Raw genomic sequence first — 17,229 nt, 5'->3', positions numbered from 1 at the left:
TGGTTCTACAATAACTTTATGAATCGGCGAGAATAGTTTTTGTGCGCAAAAAAACCCTAAATAACGACTTGTATAGTGATGACGATTTCAAAACACGGCATCATGAAGCTTCGAAGCGTTATGAATCAGTGAGTCGATTCATGATTCGGATCGCGTGTCAAATTGCCAAACTGCTGAAATTTGGCGATTCAAACTGCTGAATCGACTCGCTGATTCATAACGCTTCAAAGCTTCATGATGTCTTGCTTTGAAATCGTCATTACTATATAAGTTTGTAACAACGTCTTTAGTACCTTTTAAGGGTCTTGAGAGTGAACCGTGCCATTGTGCCAATGGAGGCCTTTCTGAACCATCAGATTTCAATTAAAATATCTTCATTTCTGTTCCGAAGATGAACGGAGGTCTTACGGGTGTCGAACGACATGAGGGTAAGTAATTAATGACAGAATGTTACTTTTTGGGTGAACTAACCCTTTAAGTAAGAAATTTACTTTTCCTACGGTTAAATACATTTTCAGTAATATCTTCCAGAGATTTTTTAATTTTGCCGCTATTTTTTCACTAAATAATGTTGATATGGCAACTAGTAAATACACTAAGTTTTGTAATTCTGGCATGTGTGGAAAGGGTTCAAACATGCGTGTTACAACTAACCCTGCGTTAGGTTGTGCCCCGCGCTCCCCTACATTTGTCATAGTGTGTTTGTGCAGTGGTTGTTTTGTTTTGTGTTGGGTTTTAGTCACAGTTTCAGATGGTTGGACCCTTGGGTGCAGTCAAGCCTTCACATGGGACGGGCAGACCAGAGGGGCGTCCCGCTAACACTGGCCTGGACCAATACTGCACCTCCTTCAGACAGTCTTATGGTGATAAAGGACATGCGCACACGCCACCAAAGATTCAGTCTAACTTTTCATCAAACTATACTTCGTGTTTTTATATATTATTATGGACATTGGCCTGTTTATACTGCTTCTGAAGCCAGATAATATCAGGTCACATTTGAGACAATAGACTTTTTCTGTGCCACATTTTTAAATATAAACAGCTATCCATCTTTTCCACCGCATATTATAATGTTTTGATTCCTTGTTTTACTTGAAACATTCAAAACTCTAGATCGGAGCAGTTCAAGTATAAAACAAATATTTTTTTCCTTACTTGTACATTGCTTCAGACTTGTATGTTGTTTTTTGTGGAACACAAAAAGAGTATTTTTGAAGAGTCTTCATGAAACTTGAAAACTTTGTAAAAGTTGTAAACTTCAAACCTGGACCGAGTTAATAATAATATCAGTGAATAGCCTGTAATGTCATACAGATTACTTGTATGACACATATATGTGACCCTGGACCACAAAACCCTTTAAAGTTGTCCAAATGAAGTCTTTAGCAACGCATATTACTACTAATAATTAGGGCTGTCAAAAGATTAATCGCATCCAAAATAAAAGTTTGTGTTTACATAATATATGTGTGTGTACTCTGTTAATTATTATTTATATATAAATACACACACATTCATGTATATATTTAAGAAATATTTGCATGTATATACTGTATATACATTTATATAATCTATAATATATATAAATATAAATGTTTTATATATAAATATAAAAAAAAATCTTAAATATATACATGCTTGTGCGTGTATTTATATATAAATAATAATGAACAGAGTACACACACATATATTATGTAAACACAAACTTTTATTTTGGATGCGATTAATCACGATTAATCTTTTGACAGCCCTACAAATAATAAAAAAAAATTATATTTACAGTAGGAAATTTACCAATTATCTTCATGGAACATGATCTTTACTTGATATCCTAATGATGCCATAAAATAAAAAATTATAATTTGATGTATTGTTGGCTATTGGCACAAATATACCCGTGTGACTTATGACTGGTTTTGTGCTCCAGGGTCACATATAGCATAACAAGCTTGGTAAGGTTATTCAAAATGTCTACTATTGTATTCTACAGAAGAAAAAAAAAACATGGGTGAGAAAATAAAAACAGAATTAAAATTTTTGGGTGACCTAAAGTGAGAAACTTGACATTTCCAATTAATTATTAACGACATTTTTTATATTGGTCCATCCTTTAGGTATGTTTAAACGACGACGATGTACTAAACGGAAAAGTTTTTTGTGTACAGACGACAATGTTAGAACGATCCCGTTCACACGGATCTGTGAAAACGACTAAAAATGCTGTATTATGCTGCCAGGCCATTAGATGGCAATGTCCACTGATCTATATAGAGAACTGGATTGCTCATGATATCATAAAAGGTGAAGCCACCGCGCCCATAGATATACATAATAAAGGCTAGATGCCTCGTCCGCGCTGCTGGCCAATGGAGGTCGACGTCCGCGCCTGGCGGCCATCTTGTCACTGTCAGCTCGCTCACTCGTAACATTGTGTTTTAATGGTGCATGTACTTTTTAAATAACCATAACTTGCTAAATTTTCTAACGATTTTCAAACTGTTTGGTTTGTGATAAACGTCAGAGATGTAGTTATGACACTGCATACTTATGAAAAATTATTCATAATTTGTTCAAGCATCCAGAATTATAGCCACGTTAATACCGTTTGTAAGAAACCAAACCATTTGTGAGTATTTGTGTTCGTGCAGATCACTCGCCTTACATCCGGTACCACAGAGCCCACTAGAAAAAGCTTGCCTGTGACAAGATGGCCGCCGGTGATGACGTTAGAGACTCCGCCGTAAGACATCTAGCCTTTATTATGTAGCTATATATCTATGACCGCGCCGCCATATTGGTATTTCCTAGTAAGCTCACGCATTCTATTGAAATTAATAGGAAATTGTATGATTTTACTGAGAAAACATTACCTAAATAGACACCGTTTTTATATCTGAAGTCATTCTTACAACGCAAACGCTTGTAGATCAGATTAAGCTGAAGGAAGAGACATCTCCGCATATGTGTTACAAAGTGCGTATTGTGAAATCAGAATAAAGATTTATGCCTCGTAACCTGAAATCGACTTGTACTGTTGTGTTTCTGTATTTATGTTGTGTTGTAGTATTGTTTTTATTCATACAGTAAATGCAAATGTTTCTACAGTGATTTCATTAACAGCATGCATTTCGAAGCAGTTTATGATTAAACAACGGTTAAATTAATAATTCATTCAACAACATAGCATACATAACACTTTACTTGTATGGAGACTGTAAACGTCATAAATTTGCGTTGTCTTTAATGGGATAGTTCACCCAAAAATAATGTATTAGCCCATGATTTAATCACTCTCAAGTCATCCTAGGTGTATATGACATTCTTTCAGATGAATACAATCAGAGTTATATTAAAAATGTCCTGGCTAATCCAAGCTTTATAATGGCAGTGAATGGCTGATTCTGTTTTGAAGTCCATAAAAGCACATCTATCCATCATAAAAGATATCCAAAAGATATCCCGTCTGCCGGAAGCTAGTTATTTTAGTTTATAAAGTTTTAAATATGGATATTTTTCTCACACAAACGCATGGCTTCGCTTCAGAAGGCCTTTATTAACCCCCCGCGCCGTGTGGAGCAGTTAAATGATGGATAGATGCACTTTTATGGACTTCAAAACAGAATCAGCCATTCACTGCCATTATAAAGCTTGGAAGAGCCAGGACATTTTTAATATAACTCAGATTGTATTCGTCTGAAAGAAGAAAGTCATATACACCTAGGATGACTTGAGGGTGAGTAAATCATGGGCTAATTTTCATTTTTGGGGGAACTATCCCTTTAAGAGTCTAAAATAGATGTTGCTCAATCAGGAAATAAAATACACACATCATAACTTATTCAGATAAATAACGCTGACTGCTTTATTTCCGAGATGATGCATGGCAAACTTAGAATTTTAATAGCCTACAATATAGTGCAATATAGTAACAGAGGCTTGTATTAAGCTATTCAAATTAATTTCTGCAGCCAAACACAGATATATGTTAATGTTTAATATTTCCTCCGTAATTCTATACATAAAGAAGTTTTTGTGTTATGTTAATTGTGTCAGCAGTGTGCAGTAGACACATCAACGATTTCAAAATATATGTATCCTCTCCGAAAATACCATAAACATTACAAATAACATCTAAAGTAACTATTAATTGACATACAGATATCGTAAAACTAATCCTATGAGACTGAGATGTTGCAAATCGGGTGATTTTGATGGTCAATGTTTCGGCTGTAAGTCAATGATGCCCTCTGTCGGTAGGGAAGGTAAGATGTCCGCTCGAACACTTCTGGTGGCTAAACCGCCTGATGAGCATTCCAGTCATTTATATAGATCAGTGGCAAAGTTGTCGTAGTTTACACGGAGACAATAACGTTATCGTTTTCAAAAACGTGCACTTTGAAACCGTTTTCAAAAGTTTGTTGTGTATATGAAATGCCTTAAAGGATCTTTTTTTAGTTGAAAATGGTGTTGTGTGAACCCATTAGTTCCACTGTAAGATTTATTTGTGCTGTAGAATATAAGAATATGAATCTGTCCTCTTTTATCCAGGTAAGGAGTTCTTCCAGCCATGTATAGGCCATCATTTTGGGACAGGTTACTCTGCCAACCACCGTCCTGTTCTGTACTACAGCTCCAGCCTGGACCGCTATGATAATCCACAGTTTGGGTATGGCCCAGATTTTGTGTGTGTGTGTGCGAAATTGCACATACACTCCAAAACCTTTTTGCACTTCACTAAATCATTTTAGACACAAACACTTTTAGCCTTTTTCTTCTCTCTTAGTCTCTCACTGTTGGACAGTTTTGAGTCTCAATCGAAGCGCCATTACCAGCGTCTGGCTCTGCCCGACGGGACGGGGCCTTTGGGCTGCTCGGGGTCCAGACGCAGAGAGAGTGGATATTTGCAGCTCCAAACTCAGCCAAGACTTGTGAGAGCCAAAGACACACACATAGAAACGCAGCAGCTTTCAAGGGCACCGTGCCATGTCACTTCACCCTGGCCTCGTTGTTCTTTTACTTTCTCTCTCACTGTCTCTTAGAGAGCAGCGTCCCGTCAGACTGAATATAAAGGCACTTACAGTCCTCACCGCCTCAGAGTTTTGGGTAATTGGTGTGGTTTTAAAATATGGATTTCTTTGTAGATTCAAAAGTTCTTGATGTTGCATTATATGTGCTTCAGATCACTGTGTTTGTTTTAGTTGGACCAATAGAAGAGAGTGGATACACTGAGGGAACCAATCTACAGCCGAACACCTTCCTCCCTCAACACATTAACATGGTGTGTGTGTGTGTGTGTGTGTGTGTGTGTGTGTGTGTGTGTGTGTGTGTGTGTGTGTGTGTGTGTGTGTGTGTGTGTGTTAATCCTTCTGTTGGCAAAGCCATTGTCAAGACTTTTTTTTAAACTAGACACATCCATAAGTCTTAATGTTGTATTCATGCGAGTCACATAATCAAATCCTTTTTCTATTGTTATACTAACTCTCTGCTCTGATTGGTTGATGATGGTTGTTAGGACGACGCTCGCAGGATACAGGAAAGTGTGATGAGGACTGACTTCCTGCCCGGATCTTTCCTACAGGTGGTTTCTCTGCTTCTCTCATTCTCTGCTATTACTCTCTCCATCAACATCTCCACATTCATGTGATTGGTATAGTGTGCGTCAGCTGGATGAGGTTTGTAGCCTATTGTGTGTGTGTATGTGTGTGTGTATCAGGGCAGTGAAGCATTACCGAAACTTGCCTCCCGTTCACTTCGAGAAACTGGATTTACAAGAGAAACCCAGAGGCCTCTGACCAGTTCAGTGAGTACCTATCTTTCCCTCTTTAGATAAACTATACTAGTAAGACAACATCCAGTTCTCTGACCAAGATGATGTTCTTCCCACAGGCCTCTCTGCAAGGTGCCTTTAGTGAGGACAGCAGACAGAAGATTAGACCTGCTGTAACTAGATTGTCCATTGGGCCGATGGTAAATAAATCTCATATATTTTGCCCTCTAGATTAGTTTGGCTATGGCTGTTCAAATAGATTCAAACGAACAACCAATGTAGATTTTAATGAAGAACCTTTGAAAGGAATAGTTCACTCAAGAAATGTAAATTCGGTTGTCATTTACGCACCCTTTTTTTAAACTTTTTCTTCCCAACATTTCAAATATACCACATCAGCTCATGCCACCAAACAACTTATATTATGCAGGGCTCTGACAGTCATGGGGAACCTGGAATATCAGGGAATCTCAAAATTGTGATTGTGGAAAGTTTTATCTATAGGCAGTAAACATTTCCAGTTATGTTAATTTTGAATGACTGGAAATCTCATGGTGAAATCATTGAAATGAATCGGTTAAACGGTGTAGGAATGCTACGGTGCAGGAGTCATATGGGCCACTTTAATGGCGCTGTTTGTCCTTTTGGGATCTTGATGGTCCCAGGACACTATACATATTATTAAAGAATGTGAACATGCTGCCTAACACCATGTCTACACCGGACGCAAACGTTGACGCGTCGCGCCACAACAGGAAGCTGTCAACACTGGACGCGCGACAAAGCACCCATTACAAAGCATTTATCCTTCATGTCAGTACGTCATAAATAGAACGAGGCATCATTTTACCGTCTGGGATTTGTTGTGTCGTGCCGCATCCAGTATAGACAACATCACTGATTATAATGGGTTGTATTGTCTTTGGTCGCATTGCGTCGCTTGTGTCCGGTGTAGACATGGTGTAAAGGCCCTTTCACGGCGGACGCGTAACGGAAAAGCGGAGCGGAAAACCGAATATTTTGCGTGCGAATAGTTCGCGTCAAAACCATTCACATCAGCCGTGACACGAATTTGCGACGTCTTTGATGTTTCAGAGCTCCAATATTCCAAAACATTCACAGCGACAGCTGAGAAAACACTGACACTTCCTCATCCAGTGAAGACAAGCTTTTTATTTTATTTAACTCTCTGGGGCTCTTCGGTCATTTCTTACCCGAATTTTTTTAAATAAAAAATGTTAAAAATCGTGGCTTCATCGGAATGGTCCGAACTTGGTGACTTTATTGGTACTTGGTATATGAACACCCCAAAAAATTGGGGACAGGATTTGGAAAGTCTAAGTGGTCGTAAAAAAAATTGTCATACTCAGGACCTTCGGGTCAAAAATGACCCCCATAGGAAATTAATGGGGAATTGGCAAAAATATGAAAATACAGAGTTTTTTTGTGCATACAATCTACAAATCAGCCAGGATGCAGAAAAAAAGCATCCATTTTTTTGTAGATTTGTAGATTGTATGCACAAAAAAAATAATTTCCCATTAATTTCCTATGGGGGTCATTTTTGACCCGAAGGTCCAGAGTGTGACTTTTTTTTTTTTACGACCACTTAGACTTTTCAAATCCTGTCCCCAATTTTTTTGAGTGTTCATATACCAAGTACCAATAAAGTCACCAAGTTTCGGACCATTCAGATGAAGCTACACATTATTTTTTTTTTTTTTATAAAACTCAAGATCCACTATAGTGGTAAAAATGTGCTATTGCGTGATAAAAATGCTCAATGTGTGCTCAATTTGACATAAAATTATCTCAAAACCAACACCAAAAAAGAAAAGAAAAAATATTATATTATATTATTAAATATTATTAGTCGTACTGACGGAAACACATTCACTTTCCATAGACGCGGACACAAAGTCAGGGATTTTTACTCAAAAGGTGATGATATCGTTGTCTGTAGCCTACAGTGGGCAAACACAGCTGCATCTGTACAGCTGTAAACACAACTACAGCTGTAATCTCATGAGAAATGCCATACCTGGCAAAGGTTAATGTTGATTGAATAGCTAATGACATCAACTGGACATTTCATCACCTTTATTTCTTTGTATGTGATTGGTTTAAGCCTTTTCTATCACTGCAAGAGTAAAAAAAAATCGACTTGAAACAAAACAAAAAAACAGTTTTTTCGCCACAGCACATTCGCGTTCGTTGTGGAAGCACTCATTACAGCTGATCAAAAAAGAAAACCATCACGCTAATTATTCCCCGTCAAAATCGCGTCCAGTGTGAAATGACCTTTAATGTGCTCTAAGCGATGTCACACGTTTTTTAAGGCCAAAACATTTTTTGTCACATAAAGCAAACATCTCCTCGCTATCTGCTAGCTGCTTGTCCCCTTAACAAACTATAAAAAAACCCCGCAGGCTCTGTAGTCAGCACAAGCTCCACAAACGGCAACAAAAACAAACTTGGGCAGTCTGGACAACGAAACATAATAAACAGTGCTCCAGCAAATAACCAACAAGACTGATTTGGGGGTGGAGGTTTGGGGTTTGTGCACATGAAGAGCAAAAGTTCGAATTATATGATTTTGATATGGCCGACACGCGACCAAAGAGACGACGTTCTGATGAACAGCTTGTAAAGAAAAGGAGAAGGAACGAGCAAAGTCCCGAATTTACATCGGAAAAGCCTTCGCAGAAGTTGCCGAAAGTTACTTGCATTACAATATTGCGTTACTCCCTTAAAAAGTAAATAATTGCGTTACTTAGTTACTTTTTAAGAAAAGTAATGTCGTGCGTTACTTTTTCTCACCTGGGCTGTTTTGTTTTTTATAACAAAAAATATATATTTTTGGGCTAAATTAAAATAATAAGATCAAATTATAACAAGTAAATAATAAGCTGAAGGAAATGCAAATTCAAACAAACCTTTCAGCTGTGCTGCCGTTCTGGATAAAGGAAGAATAGGACGCAGGAGAAAAAAGTTCCCATTCAGTCGGTCACGTTCGACGTACGTCGGACGTACCGACGAATTGGGATCACTTCTGGGAGCCCCTATCAGCTTCGAGCTATCTAGAACCGGCCAATGAACAATTGGCGTGCGAGATTTGCATCTCGCGCTCCGCCCCGCGCCGCGGGTATAAACAGGAAGCGAGAGCGAATGCACGCTGTCATTCACTTCGGAGCCACACAGGCGTATGAAGGACTCACTCTCTTCAATCAAGACGAGTATTTTTCGCTGCTATCAGCAAGACTGTCTACAGACACCGGAAAGCCAGAGGAGGACGCGTGTTGGAGAAACGGCACCTTTCAGTGGGATCGCGCTGAACTCATCGAGCTGCCTCTGAGTGCAGAAAAACTGCTGTTATCACAGCAACCTGTTGGTCTGGGTAGAGCGTTTTCCTGCTGAGTACAGGCACGGGCTGCACTAACAATCCCGTGCGCTGTCGCGTTTCCCCCTGAGTGCTTCAGCACAGAGCGTTTTCCTCACAAAAGAGCTTCACGGGTGACGTGCCGTCTTTTTCAAGATGTCTTACCACTCGTGCGTTTCTGGATGCGGTTGTTTCCTGTCCTGACGGCCACGATCCATCTCGCATAAATATGTTGAGACTGTGTCGTGGGTGATCTATGTTCTCCCAGGGGAACGGGATCACGTCGACGCGCTGGTCATCTCACCTTCCGCGTGAGGGTTGAGTGTTCAGCGCGCCGTGTGCCGTCTGGCTGCCGGGTGACAGCGCGGGTTGCCACGGCAACTCTGCGCGCGTCACTCGGCGCCTCCGATGCGCGGTCGAGACTATGATGCCTCAAACGGGGTTGAGTCCCTTCGCTTATACCCCGATCTAGTCTCTTTTCTGGTGCACCAGAGGGGGGACTATTTTGGCTGATAAGCCTGGGTGGCCTGAGGATTACAGTGAGGCTTCCCCGCCGCGTACATCTCTGTGGGCCCCTCACTCCTCTATCGCATCGCAAGCATGTTGAGACTGTGTTCGTGGGTGGTCTATGCTCTCTCACGAGAGCATGGCCACGTCGGCGCGCTGTTCGTCTTGCCTTTTTCATAAGGGCTTGAGTGTTCAGCGCGCCGTGTGCCGTCTCACGGCCACGCCCACTGTCTCACGTGTCTGCTGGTAGCTTACAGATGGGATTGCTGGTCCTTGAAAGGGGACCTAGCATTTCATTTGGGGCTCTAGCAGAGGACAGATGTCAATCGCTGCATCGGAGAGAGGGCTGTTATGTGTTGAAAATGAAGATGATGCTGAGATTCCCACCGTAATAGTGGGCGCTCGTGCTGAATCAGATTCATACTTGACAGCCATGCTTTCCCGGATGGCTGAGGCATAGTGCAACGCGTAAATCGCCTTGCCTGCCCCTTGCCTTTTTTCGGATGTGCATTGGAAGGCTTTGGCATTGTGGAACTATTGGTGCCAAAATATGGAACACCAATAGGGCCATAATCTGTATAAAGTTTTCCTCTCTCTCACTACCCTCATCGGTGGGGTGGCAGTGCCACTGGCAGGCCACCTCCGCCCTGCTTAGTGCACGAGGGTAGTTCTGAGCTGAGGTTGAGCTGCGCACAGCGCTGGCCCTTGGCTAGACGATGTCCACCCTGGTCCAGAAGCACAATTGACCCGGATTTGGTCTGGAACTGTTCTTCCCCGGAGGAGGGCCGGGTGGAAAACCATTAGTAATTCTGTTCCGCCACTGATGTTAAAAACAGCCAGTGGTACCCAAAAAAATAAAAAATAAAAAATAAATAAAAAAGAGCAGTTCCAATACCTCTGGGTCTCGGGAGTTCAGGAATGGCAGCGTGTGACGCTACAGAGCCTCGCCGCTTTCATTCCCCTCCCCACAAGAGGGCGAGAATGGCAGTGTGTGACGCTACAAAGCCTCGCCACTCTCATTCCCCTCTTCTCAGCGGTGCGTGGACAACAGTGCGCGACGCTATGCCTCGCCACTCTTGTTCCCCGCTGAGGAAGGAGGTGAGGCAGACCGTGTGCAACGCCACAAAGCCTTGCCACGCTCAGCCCCTCCTTCATTTGGGAGCGCGCTTGGCGGTGGTCGACGCTCCCATGCCTCGCCACCCTCAGACGCCTCTCCCTTCGCCAGCAGGGGGCGCCGGCTGTGGGAACGCACTCAAGCGGCCTCCCCACACTCGCACGCCCCCTCCGCGGACGCAGGTAAGTGTTGCAGAGCACACTCAGATCCCACTTCGGGCCGCTCCATGCCGTCCGAGTCGGATCCCTGCATTCCGCGTCGCTGCCCCGCTGCGGGTACGTCTGTGGTTAATCCCCATGCTCGGTGTCTGGAAGCCTGGCTAGAGCTTCCCAGCCCGTCTCGGGGCCGTACCATCAGACTCGGCTATGCGATTCAGTTCGCCAGGCGTCCCCCTAAGTTTGGGGGCGTTCACTTCCCAGTAGCGAAGGAGAACGCCCCCGTGCTCCGGGCGGAGATCGCAGTCCTACTGGCGAAGGACGCGATGGAGCCGGTCCCTCCAGCCGATATGAGGTCCGGGTTCTACAGCCCGTACTTCATTGTACCCAAGAAAGGCGGCGGGTTATGGCCGGTCTTGGACCTGCGGTTCTTGAACCGGTCCCTTCACAGGCTGCCGTTCAGAATGCTAACGCAGAAGCACATCTTCAGGTGCGTCCGTCCCCAAGATTGGTTTGCAGCGATCGACCTGAAGGACGCGTACTTTCATTCTCGTTTCCCCTCGACCGGCCCTTTCTGCGCTTCGCGTTCGAGGGACGGGCATGTCAGTACCGCGTCTTGCCCTTCGGCCTGTCCCTGTCGCCCCGCGTCTTTACGAAGGTTGCGGAGGCGGCCATTGCTCCCATGAGAGAGCATGGCGTTCGCATCCTCAACTACCTCGACGACTGGCTGATTCTTGCCCAGTCGCGAGAGCAGTTGTGCGAACACAGGGACAAGGTGCTCAGTCACCTCAGCCAGTTGGGACTTCGGGTCAACTGGGAGAAGAGCAAACTCTGTCCCACACAGAGGATCTCTTTTCTCGGTATGGAGATAGACTCGGTCGCCATGACAGCGCGCCTCACCGAGGAGCGCGTCCAGTCAGTGTTGAACTGCTTGAATTCGTTCAAAGGCAGGACAGCGGTACCACTGAAACATTTTCAGAGGCTCCTGGGGCATATGGCATCCGCAGCCGCAGTAACGCCGCTCGGGTTGCTTCATATGAGACCGCTTCAACGCTGGCTACACGATCGAGTCCCGAGGTGGGCGTGGCACAGCGGTTCCCTCCGTGTCCAAGTGACTCCGAGATGCCGCCAAACCTTCGGCCCGTGGTCGGACCCTTTGTTTCTCCGGGCGGGAGTTCCCCTAGAGCAAGTGTCCAGGCACTCCGTTGTCTCCACGGATGCCTCATCCACGGGTTGGGGTGCCACGTACAACGGGCTTGCAGCTTCAGGTCTGTGGACGGGGCCTCAGCTGCAATGGCATATCAATTGCCTCGAGTTGTTAGCAGTTCGTCTTGCACTCAGCCGCTTCAAAGTGCCGCTCAGAGGCAAGCACGTTCTGGTCCGGACGGACAACACTGCGGCCGTAGCGTACATCAACAAACAGGGTGGTCTACGCTCCCGTCGCATGTCGCAACTCGCCCGCCATCTCCTCTTATGGAGTCAGAAGCATCTGAGGTCGCTTCGTGCTGTTCACATTCCGGGCCTGCTCAATTGTGCGGCCGACGAGCTGTCACGTCAGCAGGAACTTCCGGGAGAATGGCGACTCCATCCCCAGGCGGTCCAGCTAATCTGGAGTCGTTTCGGGGCCGCACAGGTAGACCTGTTTGCCTCCCCAGAGACGACCCACTGTCAGTGGTTTTATTCCTTGACCGAGGGGACCCTCGGGTCGGATGCCCTGGCCCACAGCTGGCCCCGGGAAGAACGCAAGTATGCGTTTCCCCCAGTGAGCCTTCTTGCGCAGACACTGTGCAAAGTCAGGGAGGACGAGGAGCAGGTCCTGTTGGTTGCTCCGTATTGGCCCAACCGGACCTGGTTCCCGGAACTAGTGCTCCTTGCGACAGCACCTCCCTGGCCCATTCCTCTGAGACAGGACCTCCTGACTCAGAGACGGGGCACCCTATGGCACCCGCGTCCAGACCTCTGGAAACTCCATGTCTGGTCCCTGGACGGGACGCGGAGGTTCTAGGTGACCTACCACAAGCGGTAGTTGACACCATCACTTCCGCTAGAGCCCCCTCTACGAGGCGCCTCTATGCGTTGAAGTGGAACCTGTTCGTCGATTGGTGCTCTTCCCGCCGAGAAGACCCCCGAAGATGTTCGATCGCTTCTGTGCTTACCTTTCTACAGGATGGGTTGGAGCGAAGGCTGTCTCCCTCCACCCTCAAGGTCTATGTCGCCGCTATCGCCGCTAATCATGAGTTCGTAGATGGGAAATCTCTTGGTAAGCACGATCTGATCGTCAGGTTCCTTAGGGGAGCGAGGAGATTAAATCCTCCTCGTCCTCCCTCTATACCCTCCTGGGACTTAGCTCTGGTGCTTACTGCACTACAGAGAGAACCCTTTGAGCCTCTGCAGTCAGCCGAGTTGAAAATCCTGTCGTTAAAGACTATACTCCTGATTGCGTTGGCCTCCATCAAGAGGGTAGGGGACCTGCAGGCATTTTCGGTCAACGAATCGTGCCTGGTATTCGGGCCCGGTAACTCTCATGTGATCATGAGACCCCGGCCTGGATACGTGCCCAAGGTTCCCACTACTCCCTTCCGGGACCAAGTGGTGAGCCTGCAAGCGCTGCCTTCGGAGGAGGCAGACCCAGCCCTAGCTTTTCTTTGTCCCGTCCGTGCTCTCCGGACTTACGTGGACAGAACGCAAAGCTTCAGGACCTCAGAGCAGCTCTTCGTCTGTTACGGAGGACAGCAGAAGGGAAAGGCTGTCTCCAAGCAGAGGATGGCCCACTGGATAGTGGACGCCATCGTCTTGGCTTATCAGTCCCAAGACGTGCCCTGCCCGCTCGGGTTAAGAGCCCACTCCACTAGGGGTGTTGCCTCTTCCTGGGCGCTGGCTCGTGGCGCCTCGCTTACAGATATTGTAGAGCTGCGGGCTGGGCGACACCTAACACGTTCGCTAGATTCTATAGCCTCCGTGTAGAGCCGGTCTCTTCCTGTGTGCTCACTTCCCATAGTCAGTAACACCGAAGTACCTGTTCTAGTGTCGGCTTGCTGCGCCATTCCCTCCCCTATGGTAGACGGATGCGTGCGCTTATTCTGCTCCAGTCGAGTTCCCCGGAACGGCGAACCCTGTTGAGTCCTCCGCAACCCGCGGCAGTCGGACGTGGCGGAGCGTTCGACGCCAGGTCTAACACTCGTATGCATTGGTGGAACTTGTGTTAGGCTGGGTTCCGTATGTAGTGACCCCCACGGCGGTCCCATATGTGTATTCTTCCACGGTACGGCTCCCTACGGCGAGCCCGTGTCTTTCCCTCGGCAGAGTCCCAGGTACGTGTTGTTCCCCCTCCACGAATTGGCCGGGGCCACCCCTGGGACTTCCGTATGTTGTGCTGCCCACGGCCAGCCCATACGTGTATTCTCCACATGTTAACTCCCTCTGGGCATGATGTGGCTTCCGCAGCTGCCTTCACAGGCACGCTTTCCCAGCGTTATCCAATACAGTCAGCTGAGTGGGTCTTGCGGAACAGCAGCTTGACTCTCCCTGCGTGAACCTACCCGCCCGCATCAGATCGGGGTCTGTGGGGCTCATCGCTGGGCGCTGGAAGTGGTAGTAACTATGGCGTTTTCCATAGGGGATCCCAATTCGTCGGTACGTCCGACGTACGTCGAACGTGACCGACTGAATGGGAACGTCTCGGTTACGTATGGTAACCCTCGTTCCCTGAAGGAGGGAACGGAGACGTACGTCCCGTCGCCACAGTTGCTGTACCATCACTGCAGGTCGAGCCACTACGTGTGGCTCCTCAGTGAAAAACAGCGTGCATTCGCTCTCGCTTCCTGTTTATACCCGCGGCGCGGGGCGGAGCGCGAGATGCAAATCTCGCACGCCAATTGTTCATTGGCCGGTTCTAGATAGCTCGAAGCTGATAGGGGCTCCCAGAAGTGATCCCAATTCGTCGGTACGTCCGACGTACGTCTCCGTTCCCTCCTTCAGGGAACGAGGGTTACCATACGTAACCGAGACGTTTTCACCAATAAACACTAAAAATCTAAAGTGCTTATGAATCATTCAAAAATCAAAAATCATTTATGCTTATGGTTTGAAGGTCAGCAGCAAGACATTGGTCAATAAAGTGAGATTAAACGCATAAAATATTTGTTTTATTTAACATATTGAATTATTGGAGGTTTGCATAGTATTCTGATTTTGCATTTGACAAGTTTTATTCATTATTCATTAATACTGAATCTTATTTTGTATGCAAGTGAGCTTAGTAAATGCATGAACTACAATAACCATCATCTTTACACACAACGCCTCTGCACATACGATTTTTCTCAACATGGGGAGAAAAGAGTTGTCAGTCAATACATGGGAAAACAAAGTAACTTTAACTCAGATATTTTGTAAATTTTAAAAGTAATGTATTACTTTACTAGTTACTTGAAAAGTAATCTGATTACATAACTCAAATTACTTGTAATGGGCATATGAGGAAATCCTCATAAATAGGTTTGGAATGACATAAGGGTGGGGTCAGAGTTGGGGAAAGTTACTTTGAAAAGTAATGCATTACAATATTGCGTTACTCCCTTAAAAAGTAACGAATTGAGTTACTTTTTAAGAAAAGTAATGCGTTACATTACTTTTGCGTTACTTTTTCTCACCTGGGCTGGGCTTGTTTTTTTTGTTTTGTTTTTTAATAGCAAAAAAAGTTCTATTTTTGTGCAAATGTAAAGCCTCTTCACACCGAAATTGAGATAATAAGCCTCAGGCTGAGATAAAGATGTGCTGCCATTCTGGATAATGGAAGAATAGGACGCAGGAGAAAAACGATTTACCAAAAAAAACAAAAAAACAACTAGTAATATTTATCATCGAAGGTCAGTTGCAAGACATTGGTCAATAGGTAGATTAAATGCATAAAAATAGTTGTTTTATTTAACATTTATATATTTGAGGTTTGCATAGTACTCTGATTTTGCATTTGACTGATTTTATTCATTTTGAGGAGAACAGAATCTTTATTGTGCAAGTGAGATGAATAAAAACTCACATTTAGTCTAGAACTACAATAACCATCATGTTTACACACACGCCTCTGCACTTACTCTCAATTTTTCTCAACATGGGGGCAGGAGATCTGTCAGTCAAATAAATGTGAAAATGTAACTTGAGTTACTTTTTTCAAAAAGTAACTCAGTTATTTTGTTGTAAATTTGAAAAGTAATGCGTTACTTTACTAGTTACTTGGAAAAGTAATATTACGTAACTCAAGTTACTTGTAATGCGTTACCCCCAACACTGGGTGGGGTGATGGAAATCTGTAAATGATGTCTTCTTTATATTTCACTGTCAATTAATTTGTCTTAAAACCAGTAAAAAGGATTGAGGAAAATGTGTTCTCCTTAGAAAAGCTGTTTGCAAGACAGTCCGTTCTGTGCCAGTTCCGATTTAATGTCCCAAAAGCACTCAAAGATAACACGTCTCACCCCAACAACAATAGTCGTCCACTCAAAAGATGATTGGAAATCTAATATATTTTGGTGTGCTGCTGCTGCTGCTTTGAGAGAGATTTCTAGAATGGTTTTGTGTACTGTCTGTTCTGTATTCTACAGGGCTCATCAGGATTCGTCCTGAACGCCCCCAACATCACAAGCCTCTCGCATACACCAGCCGACTCACAACACTTCCTCACACACTACCAGAGCAAGTGAGTCACGTCTGTCTCTGTGTGTGTTCCTAGTACTTGACTGGCAAAACTGATTGCTCATTTATTTAAACTGACTGTTTGTGCCCTGTAGACATGGGCAACTACTGCATGAAATTGTGAAGTATTCTTTCAAACCAGAGGGATGAGTGTGCTCTGATTGGTTGCTGAGGGAATGAATGTGTACTGATTGGTTGCTGGGGGAATGAATGTGTACTGATTGGTTGCTGGGGGAATGAGTGTGCTCTGATTGGATGCTGTGGGGATGAGCATGCCCTGGTTGGTTTAAATAAGGTTTCCGTCCTTATAATTGATGCAGGTTTTGTGACAAATCATCAGTGGAGCAGCAGAGATCAGACTGGGTGAGAGGAGGCATACAGAGACACAGAGAGAGCGGGTACAGTGCTCGAGACACCGATAGGTACAGACATAAACACATGGACATCTCGCGTTCATGTACATCTGAACACTTGCTAATAACATCCTCTGTTTGTCTCTGTCTTTCACACAGGTTTAATCTTAGTGGATATAATGTCCTGGCTTCACAATAAATCTGAAATATTGCGTTAAACACAAAATACTGTCAAGTTTAGCCTGATCATTTGAACT

At 44.7% G+C, this 17,229-nt stretch overlaps 1 protein-coding gene across 1 annotated transcript; it reads left to right on the top strand.

Annotated features, from left to right (window-relative positions):
* Nucleotides 1–751: 751 nt before the first annotated feature.
* On the top strand, nt 752–17,171 carry saxo4 (stabilizer of axonemal microtubules 4; the record flags this gene model as incomplete). The annotated part of the gene is made up of 11 exons (XM_079809553.1): nt 752–863; nt 4,552–4,669; nt 4,787–4,931; nt 5,043–5,106; nt 5,202–5,281; nt 5,516–5,581; nt 5,717–5,803; nt 5,890–5,970; nt 16,529–16,623; nt 16,940–17,041; nt 17,132–17,171. 11 exons carry the CDS (start codon nt 752–754, stop codon nt 17,169–17,171), a joined length of 990 nt encoding a protein of 329 aa, XP_079665679.1.
* Between the last annotated feature and the right edge of the window lie 58 nt (nt 17,172–17,229).

Source organism: Gobio gobio, assembly GCF_949357685.1.
Source record: "Gobio gobio genome assembly, chromosome: 25".
NCBI lineage: Eukaryota > Metazoa > Chordata > Actinopteri > Cypriniformes > Gobionidae > Gobio > Gobio gobio.
Note: the sequence above shows the minus strand (reverse complement) of the source record. Positions and strands in the feature narration are given on the sequence as shown.